At 36.5% G+C, this 25,215-nt stretch overlaps 1 protein-coding gene across 1 annotated transcript in view; it reads right to left on the minus strand.

Moving 5' to 3' along the window:
- Nucleotides 1–2,631: 2,631 nt before the first annotated feature.
- LOC120533954 (ATP-binding cassette sub-family D member 2-like) overlaps nt 2,632–25,215 on the minus strand; it is a 122,828-nt gene continuing 100,244 nt past the window's right edge. The window contains exons 8-10 of the mRNA XM_039761106.1: nt 14,002–14,086; nt 9,757–9,882; nt 2,632–4,789 (exon numbers count right to left, since the gene is read on the minus strand). Of these exons, the coding sequence (XP_039617040.1) occupies nt 4,579–4,789; nt 9,757–9,882; nt 14,002–14,086 (422 nt within the window). The 3' untranslated portion in view covers nt 2,632–4,578. The remainder of the gene's footprint in view (nt 4,790–9,756; nt 9,883–14,001; nt 14,087–25,215) is intronic.

Consider the following 25,215-nt stretch of genomic DNA (forward strand, 5'->3'; position numbering starts at 1 on the left):
AATTATTCACTTACATTTTACATTTTTTTTTCTTGTTGACCACAGTTTTTTTCTGAAGTTCTCCTGGGAGTGATGAAATAGGTCTGACTGAGGGCTTCAGCAGTTGACCTCTGACTTTGTCTCCTCTACCCACTTTTGGCATGGTTGACGGGACTAAACTAAAAAGATAGCAGCGGTCAGTCCAGGAGTACCTGGAAAGACAAACACTACTACTCAGGACTGAAGGTCAAAGGGAAATATTTTTATGCATAGAATCTATTTCTTTTTATGGTGTTTAATTCAGTACTTCGTACACTACTACTTCCACAACCACTTGCATATTATGGCCAAAATGTATAATTCATAAATAAGTGTTGCGGATTACTGAAGTCCTGCTTTGGTATTCTGTAATCTTTCTTCTTTTACTCTTGTGATATGAATCTGTGGAAAACATGTCTGAAAAATATATTTTTTGGGTTTACAGACAAAATCATCATTTGATATATCAATTGATTTTGGATGACAAAAAACGCTCCAAAAACAATCCGCTATATCAAAGACGCCTTTAATAAAACATACAGACACTTTTAATTGCTCTTTACAGCAAGCATACAAACACCCTGAGCTGCTTAAGTATGGTATGTGTCTTAACCTTCTTGAACTTTACAAGAAAACAAGAGGGGAAAAAAAACAAAAAAAAACAGTGATGAAGCAAATAGTAACAATGTTCCATTAGTTTAGCAGTCTAAATTCTGCCATACACAACAAAAATGTAACAATCATTCTGAAGAAACTTGGCATGAGGTAAAGCATTAGAAAAAACAGTTTTCGAAAATGTCACAGATATGCTTGCAAACTACATTTACAAGAAAGAAAAAACAAAAAGAGAACAAAAAGCTCCACCAAGGGAGGTGGAGCTTTTACAGATCAGCAATGGTTCCCCAAAGAATATGTTCCTGTTATTGTTCAGCCTACGAATCAGAACACTTTGTTTTCTGTGTTGTTCAGTTTAAAACAGCCAAAAAGTTGATATATGAAAAATATTTAGTGTTCTGTAAGCAGTAAAAGGCCAACTCACAGTTTTCACCATATTACTCATTAGTCTTTTCAATGAGTCTCTTAGAAATAAACATAGTGTACTTTTTTAAAAGACTAAAAACAACAAGGTGAAATTGTTGGAATTTTTGTAAATAAAACACACAGCACAACATTTAGAAAAGGGTTAAAATGAAACAGTTTTGTTACAAAAAATAACTAACTCAATTGTAAAAAATGGTAACAGTTGGAAGTACTTTTTTCCACCAAGTAAAACTAATACATTTTTTCTATTCACATTAGTAATTCAGAAATAGGCAGCATTTTGTCAAAAAATAATATTTGCAATATTTAAGGATTTCTAGGAAAAATAATTAAAGATTGTAAGTAATCTTACTTCTAGGATTTCCTTCAGATCATTTCATAATGCTGTGCATAAATGGCTTTCGTAGAGGACTCCCGCAGACTTGGTGACCTAATTGTGTGCTGTCTGGGATGAAATGCGTCTAATCCTATATCTTTATGCTTCACGTGGTGCCTTCTACAGACAGGTGGCCTTGGAAGCACAGACAAATTCAGCTAAAACGTCCCTCTTCCTTAGCATGCCAGTCTCTTTCCTTGATGCATTTTGCATACTAGTCACACAGATAGTGAAAAGTGTTTATTTACTACAGACTTTGCCTGTCTCATTCAACTGCTGTTCTCTCTGTAGTAAAAAAAAAACAAAAAAAAAAACTAGGTGCACATAATAAAAAATTAAAAAGGATTAGGCAGGATTCATTAACAAATTAATTTCTCGTGCTTCACTAATGCAGCAAAATTGTCATCACTATGTTATTAAAAATTAGATATGTACACACATTGTTACTGTAACAGATTCCAACATACAATAACTTTCCAGGTAACTAAAACTCAAAAATACTTTGTTCACCCATTTCATGTTTGTCTTATGTAACATTGTGGTGGTGGTGGCATCGGGTTGGGGATTGCAACAAATAAAGCAAAGAAGAGACCCTACATGAGAGGCCACTGCTTCATAGGGCATAATCATCCCAATCCACTAGAACAGTGTTTCTCAAATTCGGTCCTGGGGACCCCCTGAGGCTGCGGGTTTTTGTTCCAACCAGATTCTGTTTTTAATTGAACTCCTGTGCTAATTAAGTGAACTGATATTTCCCAAGTTCTGTGTTTAGGGAACAATATATTAATTAGAAAACTAAGTTTGCTAAATATATATATACACATATATATTAAAATGTACCAAGATTTTCATTCCACTTTTACAAGGTGTTCTAATTGTTTAATTAATCCATTATTTACTAATTAGTGGGTCTGATGCTAAAGTAGTTACAACCTTTGATTATTCAGTGTTGTTTGCCTGGGTGTCTGCTCTGCTCGTTGTAAATTGTCATTATTAAAATGTAATGAAGGGGGGAAAACTGCATAGAGAAAGGGCAAAGTATAATGAAATCAACAAAAGAAAGTTAAGCATTTCAATCGATAGCAAAAGCAGAAATATTTTTAAATGTCTTATAAATGTAAAAAGTCATGCTGCTATGCTTTTCTGAACGTCAAATAAAAGAAAAGAAATACCAGCTAATTAAATGAGATCCGTGTTATCAGGTGTTGTCACCGATTGGGAATCTGGTTGGAACAAAAACCTGCAGCCACAGGGGGTCCCCAGGACTGAGTTTTAGAAACACTGCACTAGACTACTCCTATTGTACTCCTTGTTGACAATGTATGTTATTCAGTGATTTTAGTATAAACTTTGTCAAATTGTTAAAACATTCAAAACTTTTTTTTGAAAAAAAAAAAAAAAATGACAGAAATAAAGTAGGCGTGCATAAAAAAGTAAACTACCTATATATGTGCTTTTACATACTAGATTAATATTTAGTTCTTTGTTCATAATTCTTCAAGGTGAAATGCAAATGACATTTAAAAAGTGTGAGCCAGCGCTTACAGTAAAGCAGCATGCTTCAGGGTAACTAAGCAATACTGTAAAAAAACTAACATTTTAAAAACTGAAATTTTATTATAATTTACCCGTTTGATTATGTTGCTCTTCCCCCAACACCAGGAAACAGAAACTGAACAAGGTGTATGTCCTGGTTCCATGTGTTTTTCCATTACAAGTAAAGGATTACTTGTACATTCAGTACATCAAATGTATTCAACTGATGTGTGCACACAAACCCCTATGGAAAGTATGGAAGAAACTAACTGCGTGCTAAATACTCCTTTTGTTGCTTTTCTTAAATTCAAGTTTTTTGTCTAAGTTATATGGGAAGCCCCTATTTTCCAGTGTATTAAATTATCATCCATATTCATTGATTCATTGCATATCCAAATTTTAAATTCACATGAAACACTGTTACCAAGTACCTATACTTCATCTGTGGTCCAATACGCTATTTTAGACAAAAAAATCAAGTATTGCACAAAACAAAACAAATTCAAAACAACTAATGTGAGGTTTTAAAAACATTTCACAGCTCATCAGTCCTTTGAATGCACGTTTGTCACTTGCTTAACGATACAGACTAAAGACCACCTCACCATACTGTCAACTTTGACCATGCCGGAAGAGGTTACATATAAAGCACTATGAACCAAGCCATGAAACTATAATTCTAAAACCTTAAAAAAAAGTAATGTAAACAAAACACTAGTGGAAAATGTGCCATCAAAAACTTTTGACTTAAGCCAATTAAAAAGGTGCTATTCCTGCACCTCTGAATAGTGAGATTGTATGAAACTACCTACATCAGCATCAGCTTTACCACTGCCAGTATGAAGCTGCCTACTCTGTTTCTGCATTCATCTAAACAGTTCCTCTTTTTTAAAACGTCTCTGCTATGACAAATCTTTATTTTTCAATGTAGATATGCTCATGTTCAATATCTTCACTGACATTACTCCCTAAAATGTTTCCTATATGACCATCTACTTACAGTATATTTATTATACAAAGAAATTTAACATTTCACAGTTAAATGAGAGTGAGGGCATGCTTATATACTATATTCACATTAAAAAAAGAATAAAATAAATACTAAGCTAATTATGTGATGCAGCCCTAGGTAATGGGGTCGCTATTATGTTGCTTGTTATCTTGCCCAAAGTAATATTGTCTCAAATGTAAAGTTTACAACAAAGTTAACAGAAAAAAACAGAGCAATGTTTTCTTAAAATCAGTGCAATGGCACAATAACACTTACTAAATTCCACCTTTCAACCACATTATGGTTTCTTTGATGTTTTTTTGCACTTCTGCCAGTTGATGGAAAGAACAAGCTTAAGGTGCTAAAATATTTCTGTAACCAAATATTCTTATAAAATAGGGTAAAGTGCTTAACAGCTCCATAATGGATGTAAATATCGTAAATATACTCAAAATAAAAGCCTTTTGTCAATGTAAATGAGAGACATACAGTATACAACAAAAGACTGGAAAACATACAAATCAAGCAGAATAAAATCACTTTGATCTAAATGACATCATGTTAACACTCCTTTAGATTTGAGTCTTTGTCCCTTTTGCTAATGAAGGGACTTGAGTTAATCCTCATTGTCAGAAGTCTTTAGCACAGAGTCCTCTCCCAGGATTTTGCACAGCTCATTCAGTCTGTGCTGCATTTTGGGAATCCCAGCAAGCTGGGATTCTAGTCTTTGTTTCTCCTCTGTAAGAGAAAGGCGAGTCGCTGTGTCCAGCTGCTCAAAACGCCAACCCCCTTCACCATCAAACTGTAGAAGGTGTGTATGATACTTCCTACAAAAGAAAACAGAAATCAATGTTTTGCTCTCTGAACTGACACGTCTCGTCAGGCAGAAAAGCATATTAGCCCTTACATATTATTTTTCATTTTGATCCATTATATGATGCCCTAAGAATCGCTGAACACTTCAAAGTAACCTACAAGCATTTTTTGTACATTAATCAATTAAACATCAGATTGAAAAATAATAAAAAATGACAATCTATATAAAAATGAAGCTCATTTGCATTGGATTAGTTGAAAAAGATCTAAAATAAATAACACTAATACAAAAAGAATGTCTACCAAAATAACATTTAAATAAAGGAGGTTGTGTATCAACAACAGTCAGATAGTTTACAGTTTACTTTCCTCATTGTAAACTGCTGTCAAGAGTCATTATTACATGGCAGGAATAATGACTTTTCCGGTTATCGAGTTTGCATATTCAGAGTTAAACAATTAAATGACACAGTTATTTATATAAAAATTGGCATTTTCATATTACTACTCAGCATATCTGAATCTACTGTTTTTCCATTCTTTTTTTTTTTTTTTACCAAGGTGCCCCATCCATCCATCCATTATCCAACCCGCTATATCCTAATATCATTTCTTAAGAGTTTTGATATATCTAAAATGTACCTCCATTCTTGATAGGTTCTCTTGGTAAGATATACAAAATAAACTTATGCAATGCCTTGCAAGTTATAGGTAATGAAAATATGGTTTCAAAGTGACCTTTTCAGTTATCCTCCATTTAACCTCAAACCAGAATGAAAATCTTTTACTATCAGGAGATAAACAATGTGAAGGTACAGCTTCATTTACAACAGACCAGGTATGGTCGATAATGATTTTGTCAAGTGAAAAACACATTAACATACCACTTACAATGAACAAAACACCTTCTCTGTGGCTGATTACTGCCAGTTTAATGGACCACCACCACAGACTTTGTAAAGAAAATTGGAACACTCCTGAGAACACTTGTTCAGTTAACACTGACTAAATGCAATTTCTTTCGCTTTAGTAAATAGGCATTTTATGGAAGCAACTGGCAGAAAACTCATTAATTAGTGGCCTACCTTGTTCTCTGTATGTTTTGACAAATCTGCATTATATGTGTACCAGTTCTGCACTTAGTAATTGGTATAATCTACACTTGTATTTTAACTGAGAATTGTTCACAGAGCCCTGAGCCTACACTAAGTGAACAGCACCATACAAAAATAAGTTGTATTTTACATTGATACATTCCTGATAAACCTATGTACAAGAAAGTTATGGTTTCACTGCTGAAACGTTTTGTCCATTGTGACGATGCGGGATCGCTCCATGCTCCCAAGGTCCTTATGGGAGCCTTTGTACCTGGCACCGTCGGTAATGTCGCCGAGATGAGCTGACAAGTGAGGACAATTCTCAAATGAAGCCAGGGGATATTTCAAAAAAGTGCATAAGTGCTTTTATTAAACAATAATCAAAACAAAAAGTGCAGTGTCCAAAGTTCCAATAAATATTCCATAAAACCAGGTGTCCACTGGGAATAAAAACCATCAAATAAATAAATCCTTTAAAACTCGAGGTTAAAATAAAATACAGAAGTTAAAGCAGTCTCTCTCATTACTCTCCAGCCCACCTCCTTCACTCTTTATCCCTGGCTCACCCATTGCTCTCGCAGCCAGCGGAGAGCCAACAGCCACGAGCACCTTAAGCCAACCTCTGTCTTAGCCCCCTTACGGATATCACTGCCAGACCGAAGAGGTCGGCTCTCCTCCCTTCATCCTTCGCGCACCTGTAATCACTCCTCAGATCCCTTGGGAGGACACCTGCTCTGCTCACCCCACTCATTCAAAACTTTCAGTGGGGCAAACTAGCCCCCAGAGCGCATCAGTCTAACACTCCTTTGCGGGGCCCCCGCTCGTGGTGTCTCTACTTTCCAGATCGCTCTTTCCTGTCCTTAACCTCCTTTCACTTTTCCTCGATCCATCTATACATCCTTCCATTTATCCCCTATCCCAGGGGTCCTCAATAACGGTCCTGGAGAGCCGCAGTGGCTGCAGGTTTTTGCTCCAACCCAGTTGCTTAATAAAAAGCACTTATTGCTAAAGTAACACTTCTGCTTCACTTTAGTGATTTTGAGCCCTTATTGCTTAATTTTGTCTTAAACAGCTATTTTAATTGCTCCTTATTATCAATAACAGGCAAATGACAAGAGAGAGCAGCATTTCTCCATTTAGCTTATTTACATTTACACCTGTGTGTATTTATCTGCACTATTGGGTTTAATTAAATACTTGGAAGAAAAATGAAGAGAAAAAAGTGAAGGACTGAGAATTACTTGTCCATTTTAGCCTTCAAATCATTTGCATGATAGAAAGGGAAAGAAAATCTAGGATATGAGAATGACCTGACATAGCAGAGTTAATTTAATTTCATAGCTTGTTAGTGCTTTATTGGCAAGAATTGCTTTCTAATTAAGCAACCAGGTCAGAACAAAAACCTGCAGTCGCTGCGGCTCTCCAGGACTGGGATTGAGGACCCCTGCCCTATCCTAGTGTCGACCCGTATATATACATACCTCCACGCACACCTCCATGGGTGCAGCGCCTTAATCACACACTGCAGGAAGCCAATGAGGTAATCAAGGATGACTGCACACATACATGCAGGTGCGACTAGCTCCCGCTACCTCATTAACTCTTCGCGGTCATGCAGTCGCGCCCACGGAGAACGACACGGCTATACGGATTTAAAACCTGGGTTTTTTTGGGAAGCCGTGCTATACCACATCCATAACTTATGGATCTGCCTGATTGGCAGTTTTATAGGATGTGGGTGGACAGTGGATAATGTTTTGAATTAAGCCATGCAATCGTATTGTTGCATTTACTCCCATGTTTGATTTTGATTATAACTTTACTCTTATTGGTTTTCTGACAAACTATTGGAGGAATTATGGACTAAACTATGGACTATGTGTCTTAAATTTGATCCACTAAACTAGGTTCTAGAAAGTATAGTAATGTAGCGGCACCTCATTTATGTTTAATGTGCAATCATCAATAGTGAAGACAAAGTGTGGATCCCTGCTATAGGAGATATTAAATGTTTCTTTAAAAACAGGTCAGTTTGTCAAACTGAACTAATGTTTTTGCTAAATATGTTGCCCTGTTTTTGTTTTTTATTCTCTAAAGTCATACAAGTATGTCTCAGTGTGTGATTAACTTTTCTAATAAAATTGAAAGGCCTTTTGTCCAAGCACCATGACTCATTTCTCTCTATTATAAAAAAAAATCTTGGAAGGAGACGAGACATGATTTTCTCAGAGTGACATACACTTTCATGTCCCACGGGACGAGACATTGTGCCGAGATATTTAACCACACCTGGGGCATTAGCACAAACCACTGGAAATTATTACTCTGTGAAATAGCGGGACAGTGAAAAGAGATTGAATATATTGTTCAGATTTAAACTTTAAGTCAGAGACTTGTAGATCCTCTAATTCTTGTTGCCATTAGGGAAAAGAAGTTTCTTCCCAATGAAGAGGCGTATCCGCGAGAATTAAAAGATTTGTTGTTTGGTGAAAGTGAAATCCACATACGCTGTCACGCTTGGGTCACAGAGTTGCACAGATACAAAGGAGATTTTAGAGACAGAAATATTATTCAAACAAACATAAGTCTCCTTAAGGAGTGAATCGTGCTCCATGTGTAGTCGGAGGGGACTGTTCCGTCTCTCAATTAAAAGAATAGAAAATCTTCCCCTTCATAGGGGCACGCCTCTGGAGCGGGACCCCCAACAGGAGCAGAGGATGTCTGGGGGAGAAGACAGTCAAAGACAGTGAGACAAAAGGACAGATGCTGTAGAGGCTTTGAAAAATTCGAAACGCCGCGCCAGACGCAGATCACGTAGCACAGCAGCAGCAAGCCAACAGCCGATCGAGCAAAGAGGAGGTAAAAAAAAAAAACTATTTGTTTCCCATTGTATCACTGTTTAGGAGGGGATTTTGGCGGAGTGACCGTGGCTACTTTGGGTGTGTTCAACCCCCTCTTCACAACGGGAGCGGCTGAGAGATGAAGTGGCAGGCGTGTAGCGTAGGCTGGGGTTTGGCAAGCAAAGCAAGCAGGGGGGCAAAGCCCCCTAGTAAGTATATACTGAAAATAGATTGTTGAGTTTCTCCTCCAAATCTTCATCACACCAAAGGTTGCTGCATCACATACCTGTGAGCTGGATGAAGTGATTCTTCATCTGGAGCTCTGTCTGATACTGTAGCACTTTGTCTTACTAGTGCAGCACAAAACTCCCATCACAAAACGGAACAAAAACACAATACCTATAGACAATGAATGGCCTAAGAAAAAAGAAATAAGGCAAATGGCCAACTGAACAACAGAAAACAGTATATATTAACCGAACAGCTAAATTGCATATAAGCAAAAAAATGCTGATTGCTCTCTTTGACCCAGTTAGGATCATCCTAAAAATATTATATACTCCCTTTAATACACTCTACAGAAGAATATGAAAAGCTCAAGGTGGTAATACGATATTACGGATCTAATAAAAAAGAGAAAGACAGAAGATGACAGATTCCTGACCAGAATGAATGAATAGGAAGGAAAGTCCAAAACATATAGATACAGTACATGTATGATACTAAAGCCATGGAGCATAGGAGGTATAGTGGGTCAAAAAACGCTTTATAGAAAAATAGTTATGGGAGACTGAATACACTCTGACACTGTGTACTTTTAGTGCACTGTAATACATTCTTATTAAATGACTATGTTTTAACAATTTATAAATATTCATCAGGACATTTAGAAAGCAATATAAAAGGATGAAATTAGACTTTTAAAAGCTCTTACCAGGAGTTAAATAGGATAAAAGGTAGGAAATGAGAAGCACATCAATGTGATTAGCAGTATGGGCAAGTAAATGCTATCTTTTCTAATACAGATGTCCCAGCACTTACCATAGGGATGGTCTATGTGTGATAGAAAGCAGAGAAATCCCTGCATCTTTTGCAGCTTGAAAAATTTTTCCTTCTACGTCAATGCTGACAGCACTTGTGCACTCATCTAACAAAGCATACTTTGGCCTATAGAAAATAGAGTAGGAAAAGCATCATTAAAAACATAACATCAATAGAATGTCAGATGTCTATACAAAACTGCATTAGCTATGGACATTTGTAATGAAGTGCTCAAATATCTACAAAATTAAAAAAAAAAAAAAACATCCTTTAAAGATGGGTTAACAGTTAATTTGCATAGGGGTCATTCCACAGCTCAATTGACTGATATAGCAGTCATATATTCACTATAGATTTACAAACACAAAACAAAAACAGTAAAATATTTACCTATGATTAACTATTATTTTTATAGCACACATGTTGTATCTATTTGGATGAATAACAGAGTGATCCATATGCTATGCCTAAAATGTGGATCTGTGTCAGAGTAGCTATGTGCAAGAGGTATTTTATGATGTATATGGTCAGTTGTTTTTTTTTTGCCACACGAGGACTACATTGTACATACCTGATTATCCAACAAAAATACATTAAACTGTTGTTTAGTGTAAGCCCCTATTGACACTTATTGTATCAGCAATTCTTTCATCTTAATTCTCCATGAAAACAAGAGATGAACTATTTTTTATGACATATCTACAAAAAAACATTGGGTAAATAATTGGGTAGATATTTATTTTGGCTGGAGTGCTCTAGTAGCATGCCACCATGCTAAATGTAATGTGTAAAAATACTGGAAAGACCCACTTGCTCAATAGGTTGGGAATCATGGCTCAAAAGACATCATAATGACTTTGGATGATTGTTGCAACAGGAGGTTTAGTGAAAAAGGGTGGTAAATTTAGTGAAGTATCACAAAGTAACAGTGGCTAAGATGGTGCTGACATTGAAATGTACAAAAAAATACAGTATATCAGCTGTGACAGATATCAAAGGAAGATCAAACTCAATGGCTGTGAACTAAAGGTAGTGGATCAAATGACTCTAAATGTCAATCAAAGATAGAAGAAGGAACTTTCATCAATAACACCTGACATGAGGAATTACTTCTCTGGTTGAAGTACATTAAATGACTCATTGCACCTAAATTTCACTTTTGTGGGCAAAGTTATACAAAGAACACACACCAACAGGAATCTATAGACCTAAATACTCGATTTCCATTCTGGTGGTTCTGTTATGGTGTGGAGAGCGTTTTATGGTATAGGCTAACAAATTCCAGTAAAACATAATTATCTGGCTATTTGTTTCCTTTAGATTTCTAGTAATACCAAGAAACACTCAAAATGTCCACCAAGTAGCTTAAGTCATAAAAGCCACAGAATTGTTCTCCAAAAAAAGCAAGAGGCTATGTGGCTAATGGACTAAAGACATGGTTAATAAGTTAATAAAAATAGCATATACATCAGGGTGCTTTCCTTTCAGAAACACTTTATTACCACTCACCTACCTGTCCTCATAATTTAAAGGAATACTACGCCCAAAAATCAGTTTTTTTTGTAGCCACTTATGCACAAGGTGTCCCACTAGTGGGACATAGCCATATTTCAAAAGATGTCTGCATATGTTGCAGTGAAACCACAAATCAAACAACAATTATGGTATTTTTATATACCCAAGGTTGTCTAATTTTATGTAAATCCTACATTTCCATGTAGTCTACTCTCTTTCATTATTACAATATGCGATTCGCACACATATACCAAAGATCTCCCGTACTTCATGCCAGACACACTGTGACAAGCTTATTACCATTGAATAGCCGAGTTTCAGCCCATTCTAATGATGTATAGTTGTCTATGATTGGTCATTTATATTACATGTCTGTGCACAAAAGACAGGAAATAAATGGCTTTGGTGACAGCTCATCTTATACATCACAATTTTGAGTCTATTGAGAAAAACATGTCTTATGAAGGACTCGAAGCTACACTAGATTTGTAAGATATGCTTTTAGTGTAACTCCGTAATGTTGCGGCATGCAGTTTTACCATTCAAGCACCATTGGTTCAATTACCTTACCCAGACACTGCTGTACATTCTCCCTATGTCAGTTTACTGTGCAGTGCTCTTTAAATTTCAACTTAAGAGTACAGGAAGAGTTTCCTAGCAGACCTGTGAGTACTGTTATGCTGCATTAATGCTTCTCAAAGTTTCATGTGAGAACCCCCACTTTCATTAAATTTCTCTGAATCATGCTGCTCTGGTCATTGTGTTGTGAGCACATGAGAGAAAAAAATATAAAGGCGTTTCAGCTAGAAAGTTGTTAATGGCATAATCCCACCCCACCCTCTACTGAAGTGATCGACTGAGTCATGCAATCATTTTTATACCAGTTTTAATCACGCTCACCCCAGAAAAGACCATGATTAAAAACGGTAAATAAAATCAAAGTACTGCCTTTTTGTCAGATGGCATTGTGAAGCGGAATATAAAATGTCTAGCACAATTCAATTCGGTGATGGTGGTGTGGAGGATTATACTGTGAACAAGTCTCTTGTGCTTGCGACCTAGTGACTGCCACCTGTGACTCAAAAGTGGCTGAGAAACACTGGTTTAGGTGTATGTGTCTGTATGACTAGCTCTGCATTCTTGGCTTATAGCAAAGACATTGTCCCCACCCTTCTTACCCAACACTGAAAGACACTGTTATGAAAATGCATAGAGTGTATATACTTATGTTTATTCTAGGCGTGAAAAGCAAGAAAAAAGCAACAACAAGAAAAATGAATAAATAAAAATGCACTGAACTTCAGCAGAGCGACTGCAATAGAATGCTGGAGAAGAAGTGTGAATCGCTGCAGAAAAGCTCCAATCTAGTGTATAGAATGTAATATTTGACTGTGTCCAGTGGTGAAAAGAAATTTTTTCAAGGACTGGCATGAAAAATAATTTTGAAAGTAAAGGTTTGGATGAGTACATAATTATATGTACAGAGTTACAAATTATTTACTTCTTGCTTCAGAGTTATATTTAGTGTGTGCGTGCTTGTGTGTAGATATATATTTTTTTACAACATTAAAAAAATATAACTGTTATTGTGACACTTGTTTCGAGAAACTGTTTAGGAGCAAAAAGTGTAAATATTTTCAAAAAGGGACACTGTTTCCAAACAGAGCAACATCTTGTGCCAAACAGTATAATGCAATGCTATGGGATATGAAATCTAAACTTGGCACAATAAAAGCTGACAGATTAGAGTACAAAAGAAAATTGACTCCAGGGTTGTGCATCATAAAATGTCTTGGTTATGTACTGTAAAAGCCAGTTTTATGGAGTGAACTCCCTAAAGCATCAACTTTTTGAGGGTTTAATTAGCTGACATTGCTGCAAACAAAGGTGTTTAATCATGTAAGTACTTTACTTTAAAAATCTGAAGTGCCGTACTTTCTATCCTTCAGCAATTTGCAACTCCTTTATAACATAAGCAGAGAGTAATAGCTATTTTTGGGTATGTAGATTATAAGCAAAAATGTCAAAAACCCTTTTGTGCACAAGGGGGTTAAATATGACACCTCATGCAACTCGTAGTGGTGGCTAAGAAAAATGTTTAATTCTTGATTTTTTCCAGTTTTTCTCTCTCTTTATTATTATTTTGTTTTCTTCTCTAAAAGGATTGTATTCAGACTGGACTTTCCACTTTTTTGTCTTTGGAGGCCAAAGCCAACTTATAGTTTGGGTTGAAAATTCAATTTGTATACTAGGCTTTGTGACATTGTAAAGTCCAAGACTAGATTTTGGAGTCAAGGCAAGAAAGGTTCTATTACAGAGGCTAGGCCTCAGCTTTAGATATCTTGCCATTTTTTGGATAGCCAGAAAATGTAACAGTTGTGTGCTGTCATCAGCATGACATTTTTTGGGCCATTGTCGCAAGATAAACCTACTCCAATCTTGTGAATAAAATATTTTCTTGTGGAGAGAAAGACTTTTACAAATGCTTTACCTTATTCTGGTTCTTTACTGCTATGCTTTTTAAGACTTTGAGTTATGTTTTCATATTACGATTATTGCCTTTTTGGTTTTCAAATTTAAAATTTTCCATTCTATGCTTAAAAGTTGAGGAGTATTGATTTGCCAGTTATTGTGCATTGCCAAGATGATTGATGACCCTGTGGCATTCAAACTTGATGTGCCAATTGATCAAACCTCACAAAGAATGCTGAGCAGTCTTATCTTACTTACTTGTGATAAAACATCCTTGCCATGCCCATTCTCTGTTTCTCTCCGCCGGACAGGACATCCTTCCAGTCCATAACAGCATCCCACCCTTAAAAGAAGCATAACTTTATATTTTTTCTTTCTTATAGCCTTTTTATAGTAAACAATATATATTAACAAACTTCATGAGAACAGTACTTTACACTTTCTGAAGTAACAGTTTTCAAAGACTATAAGAATATCAGTTATAATCCACCAGACATAGAAAAGTGTTTTAAATTTTTATTTTTTTGGTGCAGTGGGTAATAATCTACTGGGGCAAAACCATGAAAAACAAAGCAAACTAGAAAACACACTGTACTGAGAAAAAAACTATGGTTTCTGAGCTGGAGTCTGTGAATTGTACCATGTAAAAAGAGTACACTTGAGATTACTGGCCAAAGTAATTTGGAAACATAAAAAAACAAGAAGCAGTAATAAAGCTAAAAGCCTGTATGGTGTTCTGCCAGTCTTTGGCATGCTATACCACATAATCAAATCACACAATCTCCTCTGTGAGCCTTTGTGTCCGCCTTGTCTCTCTGGAGGCTCCTCTGCTAAAAATAAACTACACTGCTATTTGAGAGGATACTATATGATCTAGCTTGGTTTGCATTGCCTGTACGGTTTGACTGTACAAATAACATGCTTAACACAGCTGTTTTCTAAGCAGTAATTTGGCAGATTTTATATAATTTAGATTTTACTAAACTGTATAATGTTTGATTCCTTCTTTATTACTGAGAGTTTCGGGAAGAAAGGAGACATACAATCTGTCAAACAGACCACAAATACAGTACTATATAAACTTAGTAAAACCTTGTATAGTACATTCACACAGATTCCATGCTACTGTTTAAATTCACCCTGATCAAAATTATTCTGTGTTAACTATAATGCCTCACCCACATAGTTGCATTTTCTAAGCTAGGCATACCTGTATAAGGAAGTAATTTAGGCATAAGCATTTTTTAAATTGTGGTATCCATTTTACTCCCCCACTGCTTGATTTCCTTTGCTCACTAAGGATGTACTCCCTCTAGGCTCATTTGTTCTGTACCGCCCTGCCCTCCCTACTACCATCCCCCTGGCCTGCACTTACACTGTGCTTAATGTTTTGGGCTCGGGCACCCTTTCGTCATGATCCAAACACAGAGTGACAACATGCATTTCAAAATAATTTTACTTATTTTGTGTGTTTTTTTTAATCATGTAGGGCAGAATAGCACTCTATCCTCTTACAGGTTTATTGAGTGTGTAGCACAGCATTTTGCTGTTAATCTTGCTGTACGTACAAGAAGATTTTTACAGAGACAAATAATTCTAAGGGAGGAATTTGCAGCTTTTCTTGCCAACTGAAATGCATGTTCATTTGTAAGGTGAGAATAAAAACCTGCTTTTAACTCAAATGGTTTTGAATGAAATGAGAATTACACTATTTGACTTATTGCATCATTGATGTCATGTCTGTTTTCTATGCTTCAGCACATTTAGCAATGACATTGTTCTGCAATCCTGCTGATCTGTGCCCAGGCACACCTATTCCAAGTGGGCCAGGGCATGGTACCCTTGGCCTGGGATTTGCTGATCACACTAGTCTGGACACAAACATGTATGGGCACAGAACAAATTGCTAATGTGAGTACACCCTAATACTGTTTCTTCATTGCTTTTTTTGCTTATCATAGTCTTTCACCAACAGAAATTGCATAAGCCTATTGTTTCTTCTCAACCACAACATACCTAGACATGACCAACTAACTAAAGAATTATGCACACCATGCCTCCCAGCACTCTCTTTTTAGTTCAAATCTTCAAAAGACCAAAAAAGAGGCAAAAAAGCTGCCAACAAGACAATTCAAAAGCAAACAAATGCAAATCATAATCCATCAAAGTAAGCCAATAAACAGAAGCAAAAAGATCAAATAAACCAGCAAAGAATAGTGAAACTTTACTGTTAACAAAACTCAGCTCCAAGGCTTATTTAATGAACTACAAGGGACTGGAAATCCCATCTGCCTTTAGAGGGATGGGAGCAGTCCATAAACTGAGATGGACATATGGCAAAGCCTCTGGAGAAAGTACCCACAAAACACAAACAACAAAGTTTTTAAAAGAAACAGTTAGGAAAGTTTTTTCTTTTTTTTGTTTTCTTTTTTGTATCATCTGCTGTTTTTTCTAGATTGATTTAGAAATAATTTTTTGTATAAGGTCTGCAAATTGTATCTGCTTGACCTTATACTACTATGTTACTTTCTTGAAATAAAATAAATAAAATAAAAAGAAAACAATACTTACATATTTTTAAACATAACAAAAACAATATCAAATTAAAAACATTGCCAAAACTTTTAGATTAGTTTGTATTGAATCAGACCCAAAAAGCTGATACAGGCAGATCACTACTGCTCAATATCACTCCCTGAAATGCCCTGCCCTACATCCCCTTTTGGAATTACCCACTCTAACAGACAAGTGAATATATACAGTATATGAAAAAAACAGCCATAAGGCAACATCAGTATGCAATGAGAAACATATTATACAAAGATGAAAAACAGCAACAATCCCTTTTCTCCATCCCACTAACACACAATAACCCCTATACGTGTAAATAAAAATATATAAAGTGGAAAATCACACCTCCAGCCCCCTTCTGAAGTTCACACACTAGTCCAATGTGGATAGGGTTAACAACAGGTGAATGACCCAAAAAAGTTGAAATCTTGGGTCGTGGAGTCGGCGTCTCAGACTACGAAGATGAAAGAGAGCATAGAGAAAGGGATGCAGTGCGAAGGGGTTCTGGACATATCAGTAGGAAATGGAGTAGTGCTTGCTCCGACAAAATTGCTGGATGTAGGATTGAAGTATCCTCGCATGTTTTTTGGGAATCTGAGTAAAATTAGATACTCACCGTATATACTCGCAGATAAGTTCTCATGCGGACAAGTCAAGAGCTGATTTTACTGTATAATTTCTGGTATTTTATAATGTCAATCATATAAGTTGAATGTAGAAATTGCTATTAGTACAAGGGATTATGATATGCTAACGCCCACCTGAGAAAGTAACCACGGAGCACACTGCATTTTTTTCTATGTAGATACGGCAATGCGCTGTATCAGTGCATGCTCCTAACCTCTCTCTCTCTCTCTATTGTGCCTATGTGACCACACGATAATCCCTGAACTATTTTGAAGCAACATATAACTGATGTGTTTTTTGTATCTCACACCCCCATACATCTTTATTGTAACAGCATCCCTTTTCTATGATGGAGGGTTCGATCAGAAGAAAATATGAAAGAAATTGGTAACTACGCTGCTGCAACAAAATTCAATGCGTCTGAAAAACTGATGCAAGACTGGAGTGGGCAAGATATTACGTTTAACGTTAGTAGTGCAAATTTTGAGTAGATGTGGCAAAGTAAAGGATAGACTGTGATAAGCTTTTTAACAGGACAGGTACATACCCACAATTAAATTTGTAGGAAACTTTAAAAAAAAACAAAAAACTCCACAATGGGTTAATAAACTGTTCAAAAAACGCTGAAAAGGAGGAAACAGCTGTATAAGAATAGTAACTCCAATGTGAATCGTAGGGCATGTAAGAACATAAGGGCAACCATTAAGAAAAAAAATAGAGGGAAATATAGCAGATAAGGTAAAAATGACCCAATGAGATTCTTTCAGTATTTTAGTAGTAAAAGAGCAGTCATAGTCAGTAGTTAAGGGGAATTAAAAAAAAAAAACCTTTGAAATAGCAGATACTCTAAACTTGCATTTTTCAGAGGTCTTCACATGTGGGTAACCTCCCACCCTGTAAAAGAGGTACAGGGTTATTTGCAGATTGTAGAGAGGTGAGGTATTGCTCAGATGAAGTAGGCTGAACTCAAATAAATCACCAGGACCAAATAATAATTACCCTTGAGCTCTTAAGGAGGTTAATGAATACATATACGTATAAACCCTTGATACACATTTTTAGGAAATCACTGTGTACTAGGGAAATTTCTAAAAAATACAAAATGAAAAATTATATAAAAAGGGCGAGTGACATATCCAAGCAACTTTAGGCCAATAAGCTTAAAGTTCATCACATGTAAATTAATTGAAGGATAAGATAAGATTGAGCAACACATGGGAAGAACAGGAGTTTTTCTGAACAATCAGCATGGGTTCAGAAGAGGGAGGTCATGTTTTGCAAACATGCTGGAATTTTATGAGTAAGCAAGTAAAGCACTTGATCAAAGTGGAGCATGTGATATCAGTTATCTGGACTTTCAGAAATCATTTAATAAGGTGCCACATGAGAGGTTGGGCATCAAACTAAAAGAAGTGGGAGCTCAGGGTGAGCAGAGGGTTATGGTATGATGAATCCTATCAGGATTGGCTGACTTTAAGAGTGGTGTCCCTCTGGGTCAGTGCTAGGGCCACTGCTATTTTTAATATATATATATATATATATATATATATATATACATACAGTGGTGTGAAAACTATTTGCCCCTTCCTGATTTCTTATTCTTTTGCATGTTTGTCACACAAAATGTTTCTGATCATCAAACACATTTAACTATTAGTTAAAATATAACACAAGTAAACACAAAATGCAGTTTTTAAATGATGGTTTTTATTATTTAGGGAGAAAAAAAAATCCAAACCTACATGGCCCTGTGTGAAAAGTAATTGCCCCTGAACCTAATAACTGGTTGGGCCACCCTTAGCAGCAATAACTGCAATCAAGCGTTGCGATAACTTGCAATGAATCTTTTACAGCTCTGGAGGAATTTTGGCCCACTCATCTTTGCAGAATTGTTGTAATTCAGCTTTATTTGAGGGTTTTCTAGCATGAACCGCCTTTTTAAGGTCATGCCATAGCATCTCAATTGGATTCAGGTCAGGACTTTGACTAGGCCACTCCAAAGTCTTCATTTTGTTTTTCTTCAGCCATTCAGATGTGGATTTGCTGGTGTGTTTTGGGTCATTGTCCTGTTGCAGCACCCAAGATCGCTTCAGCTTGAGTTGACGAACAGATGGCCGGACATTCTCCTTCAGGATTTTTTGGTAGACAGTAGAATTCATGGTTCCATCTATCACAGCAAGCCTTCCAGGTCCTGAAGCAGCAAAACAACCCCAGACCATCACACTACCACCACCATATTTTACTGTTGGTATGATGTTCTTTTTCTGAAATGCTGTGTTCCTTTCACGCCAGATGTAACGGGACATTTGCCTTCCAAAAAGTTCAACTTTTGTCTCATCAGTCCACAAGGTATTTTCCCAAAAATCTTGGCAATCATTGAGATGTTTCTTAGCAAAATTGAGACGAGCCCTAATGTTCTTTTGCTTAACAGTGGTTTGCGCCTTGAAATCTGCCATGCAGGCCGTTTTTGCCCAGTCTCTTATGGTGGAGTCGTGAACACTGACCTTAATTGAGGCAAGTGAGGCCTGCAGTTCTTTAGACGTTGTCCTGGGGTCTTTTGTGACCTCTCGGATGAGTCGTCTCTGCGCTCTTGGGGTAATTTTGGTCCGCCGGCCACTCCTGGGAAGGTTCACCACTGTTCCATGTTTTTGCCATTTGTGGATAATGGCTCTCACTGTGGTTCGCTGGAGTCCCAAAGCTTTAGAAATGGCTTTATAACCTTTACCAGACTGATAGATCTCAATTACTTCTGTTCTCATTTGTTCCTGAATTTCTTTGGATCTTGGCATGATGTCTAGCTTTTGAGGTGCTTTTGGTCTACTTCTCTGTGTCAGGCAGCTCCTATTTAAGTGATTTCTTGATTGAAACAGGTGTGGCTGTAATCAGGCCTGGGGGTGGCTACGGAAATTGAACTCAGGTGTGATACACCACAGTTAGGTTATTTTTAACAAGGGGCAATTACTTTTCACACAGGGCCATGTAGGTTTGGATTTTTATCTCCTAAATAATAAAAAACATCATTTAAAAACTGCATTTTGTGTTTACTTGTGTTATATTTGACCAATGGTTAAATGTGTTTGATGATCAGAAACATTTTGTGTGACAAACATGCAAAAGAATAAGAAATCAGGAAGGGGGCAAATAGTTTTTCACACCACTGTATATATAAATATATATAAAAAAGATGTAGATAGGAATAGAAGTAACAAGCTTGGTGAAATTTGCAGATGACACCAAACTAGGTTGATTGGCAGATAATCTAGATTCTACTGAATCATTACAGAGGGACTTAGACAGCATACAGGCTTGGGCAGATTTGTGGAAGATGAAATTTAATGCAAGTATTACATGTAGGAAGTAAAGGTAAAAAAAAAAAATTAGGTTTGAATACACAATTGATGTCTGAAAATCAAGAGCACATCTTATGAGAAGGATTTAGGAGTCATAGTGGACTTCCTGACAGTGTTCCGAAGCCATTAAGAAGGCAAACAGAATGTTAGGTTATATAGCACGGGAGCTTATGCTCAAGCTTTATAATGTACTGCTGAGGCCTCATCTGGAGTACTGTGTACAGCAGGGGTCTCCAGTCTTTTTTCCCCTGAGAGCTACTTTGACAAAATGAAAATGGCCGAGAGCTACTCATGTATTCTGACGTTTATTTCAACCCAAACAAACTGAATAAGCTTGTTTTGCCTGAACATTTACAAAATGTTGGTGTCCACAACTCACATTTTGCATTAAACCATCACAGAAATATTTAGTTCACCTGCAAGTGCATTTTGTATGTCTGTATGCATTTTCTAGCATATCTCACACTATTGAATTAAAACATGGCTGCTGTCAAAACAAAACAATGCAATTCCAAATACACAGGTATTACTTATTCATTTGTCATTTTGTTACATGTCAGTTTCACTTCACAAGAGTATTCACATGTCCAGTTGCATGTGTGATGTGCTTTTTAGTTAGTGAGATGTCTGGCACTACATGGATTCAACAAGAGAGGTGTATGGTGGAGTGTAGTCACTTAGGTTCACTCTTATGGAGCCATTTAAATGTTCATCTGTCAGTCTTGTTCTGAACTTTGATTTCATGACATTCATGTCAGACTCACAGAGGTATGTAGACCCAAACAAAGCAGACATTTTCAGAGCTGCTTGGTGAAGATTCTTATAGTTATCTGGCTCTACTAAGATCTAGAAATGCTGAGAATGCTGTTGAGACTTTAACTGCACATTATTTTGAAAGTTTACTAATACATAATATATAAAATCCAATGTCTTTCTGTCTGTCCACTTTCACGAGAGAACTACTTAACGGATTTAGATTGGGTTTTTTTTCTATAATTTGCTTGAACATTCCAGTTGATTTTGTGACTTCTCTCATTTCGCTATGTATCATAGTTCACTTGCGGTAACGATTTATTTGCGCAAATCCATGAGAGACGTAGTGGGCCGAAGGGAGGGGGTTGGGCTCTCCTCACTCACTTGCCAGCTTCGTGGCGTGTTCCTTAACTCCACTTAGCTAGCAAATGAGAGAACAACTGAATTTAACTTTGTTTGATATTTAAAATAAAGTTTTACTTAGGTCTGAGTCCGGGTATTCTTTAAGTGTATGCCACATTGAAAAGATAGACTGCAATTCAGATTGTGGATCGTGATATGATTTTTTGGAAAGATTGCCCACCCCTAATTTGACTAATCAAGTTTTCAAATTTATGTACGATTCATTAACCCTTTGGCGAGCTACTTGGAAAGGGATTGCAAGCTACCGGAAAAAGTCCAGGGGAGAGCAACTCTGCTGATTCCAGGACTACAGGGGATGAATTATGATGAAAGATTAAAAAAGCTGAGCCCTTTCAGTTTAAGCAAAAGAAGATTAAGAGGAGACATGACTTAAGTGTTTAAAATTATGAAGGAAATTAGTACAGCAGATTGAGACTGGCCCTGCGGTGGGCTGGCGCCCTGCCCGGGGTTTGTTCCTGCCTTGCACCCTGTGTTGGCTGGGATTGGCTCCAACAGACCACTGTGACCCTGTAGTTAGGATATAGCGGGTTGGATAATGGATGGATGGATGGATTGAGACTGTTAATTTAAAATGAGTTCCTCAAGAACCTGGAGACACAGTTGGAAACTTGTTAAGGATACATTTCTCATGAACATTAGGATGTTTTTCTTTACTCAGAGAACCAAAGACATATGGAATAAGCTAACAATTACTGTGGTAGATAGTAGGACTTTAGGTACTTTCAAAACTAGACTTTGTCATTTTAGAAGAATTAAATGGAATAGGAACAGTGAGCTTTTTTGGGCTGAATAGCCTGTTCTTGACTAGATTGTTCTAATGTTTAAAACATAACAAGCTTCTCATCTCCTTTCTTGGTGAACTATTTCCCCTTTTCAGTATGAATCACATAGTCAGTCGTTGCCTATTAATTGTGGCAGACCTTCCCTTGTATATATACAGATCTAAACCTTTAATATCATTGTGCACCTTTCACACTGGATTCCTGATGTTTGCTTAAATGGGATTAAGATAGTGGAATTCTGCACCTGCCTGACAGCTTCCTTTAAGCATCATTTACTTTAATATATTTTGGTACTGCTTGTGTTCTCATTTTATTAATGAGAAAAGAAAGAGGTGATAAAATATATTAGTGTTTTGCTCTACACTAAGGCAGGCTTGTGTTTTTTTTTTGTACTGTACTCAAACAGCACCACCTTATATATTTTAATAATTCTTCTATATTTGAAATATATAAAGTACTGCACCTGCATTATGTGCTAAATATCTGCACCATAGATCACCAATATAATCCAACAAAAATTTAAAATCAATCTAATTTTGCTTTCTGAAACCATTAAACATTGTGCTTTATCACTTTATTTTTTTTTTTTTTTGGCTGAAGATCTGCAATAGGCCAATAGGCATACAAAATATAGTGTTAAAATCCAAGAAATATGGTAAACATTTTACATAAAGAAATATATAAATATTGACACGGACACCTGAATTTATTCAAGTTAAATTTCACTAACTCAAAATAGGCAGAATTAATTTTGATCTTATTTTTGGTGAACTCTACTAAGCAGTAGAATGTCACATGGATAGCACAGTGGTTATAGAATGTGTGCTAATGTGTTCTAGCACTGACAGAATGATCACCTACTTCCTACAATCACCTACTTCCTACATAGCCATAAAAAATGGAATACATTGTGGAGCTAAATATTTGGAAGGTGGGAAATATAACCTCTTTTTTAATTTTGATAAATTTTGTATTTTATTTAATGTTATTCAATGTTTGTATCTTCTTTGTTAAATAATATAAAAAGACACAGCACCATCAGTATAGCCTTTAATCCCAAACTTTAACAGGTTCTGAAAATGCCTTATAAAGATTCAAAGGATTAAAAAAAAAAACAGTTGGAGGTTGAGCTTTTAGCTACAGGGCCTGAAACCTGTGGAACAGCCTGCTTGCTTATATAAGAGGTGCTCTTTCTGTCTCAGCTTTTAATTCAATGCTGAAGACTCACTGCTGTAGACCAGTACACGGAAGGACTACACTTAGAAATATCAATCATTCCTGTGCTGAGGGATTCTATATACTCTGCAGTGAAGGGTCACTCCTTCTGTTACTAAAACACATTTGAAACAGCAGGACTGCACTTAAACTAAGTAACTAGAATAAAAGTGCAGATTCAAATTATTCTATAAAAGGAACTAATAAAGTATGCACTGGCACTTGAATCTTTATAACTGAAAAGCTATGACATTGTTGTTGCTCCAGTAGGACAAAAAAAGATAAAAGAACTGTAAAAACTTTGGTTTTAAACCTAACATTTTAATAATTCACATAAATACCTCTTATTAAAACTAACTTATCAAACAGACCATTCCGCACACCCCTTGCCTACAATCCTGCACATACTAAAATTGCAAACTACTAGTTGTCCTGCCTTGCAACAGCCTGGCAAACCTGCATCACAAGCTGTGAACAATGGTGGTGTCCATAACAAAAACAAAACAGCATCATGATAAAGACATATTACAAAAACATCAGAAAACCCACAATTAAACAATTAAATTCCTTGACCTCTGTAACCCCCAAAACAATATATATACAATATTTTTATAGGCCAAGGAAAACTAGAAATATAAAAAAGTCCAGTTCATGACCAAATGATGTTTAGAATATGATAAAGTTCTGACACTTTTTACCTTATTGTACCTAGAGTATACATTCTAAACTCACTAAAGTATGCTTTCTCTCAACTTTCAGTGCTCGCTGCTTGACTATAACCTTACCATTAATATCATGCCTCTATTATAAAAGGTGCAACTGCCAGTGTGGGAACACTCATTGTATTTATAAATTCTGATTTTGTGCATTGGTTAATGCAAAATTAGGAGAATAAGAAAGAGCTCCAAAACATGTTTTACCAGGGTCTGTCATAATATTTGTTATAATACCTCCGTTGATTCGTTTAAAGTATGCAAATCTTGGCCCTTTCTTGCCCTCTCTGGAGGTAGGGGCAAGGAGGGGGTGGAACTTACATGCTAAGCATTCTTTATTTCTTTAAGGGTTTTCAACTTGAAATTGCCTAAACATTCAAATGGATTTTATTCACATTTCTAATGTATACAGCTTTTTGTTTTCTTAAAAGATTTATTTACATCTAGTTGCTATGCTAAAAGTTGCTTCTTTAATTAAAATTCAAGATATTGTAAAAACCATAACTAGTCAGTGAAGAACCACAGACACGTGCTGGGGCTTAAAAATCACCAAGGACAAGTTTTTATTTACTGATTGAAAAAGTAAAATACGGCACTTTTTATATATTTGACCATGGAAGACATCCTGTTCCACAATAAAATGAGTTCCCTGATCTACCAACACCTCTGCCATTACATGGCACCCATACAGTGTTAGGGCTGAGAGAGATGCACCATGTTCACCCTTCAAACTGGACTGCCCTCATGGCTTTAGACAACATGTTGCTCCCACTCACCTCGCTATTTCTACCTGCTTATGCAGTGAAACTTTTTCTCTGGTCCACACATTGCATTGCACAACTCCTGCAGGGTCACGTTGCACCAATGGCAATTTCGGCTGACACTCAAGGTTCACTTTTTTTCAACTCCTCTGTCTTTACCCCTCTCCAGTCTCTAACGCTGTCAGCTTTTACTCCAATGATGTATGTCCGAAGCACCTCACTCTTATACCATATTTTAATCTCCTCGCTGAGCTGCTTGATTTACATGTCTGGAAGT

This window comes from Polypterus senegalus, chromosome 8 (assembly GCF_016835505.1).
Source record: "Polypterus senegalus isolate Bchr_013 chromosome 8, ASM1683550v1, whole genome shotgun sequence".
NCBI lineage: Eukaryota > Metazoa > Chordata > Cladistia > Polypteriformes > Polypteridae > Polypterus > Polypterus senegalus.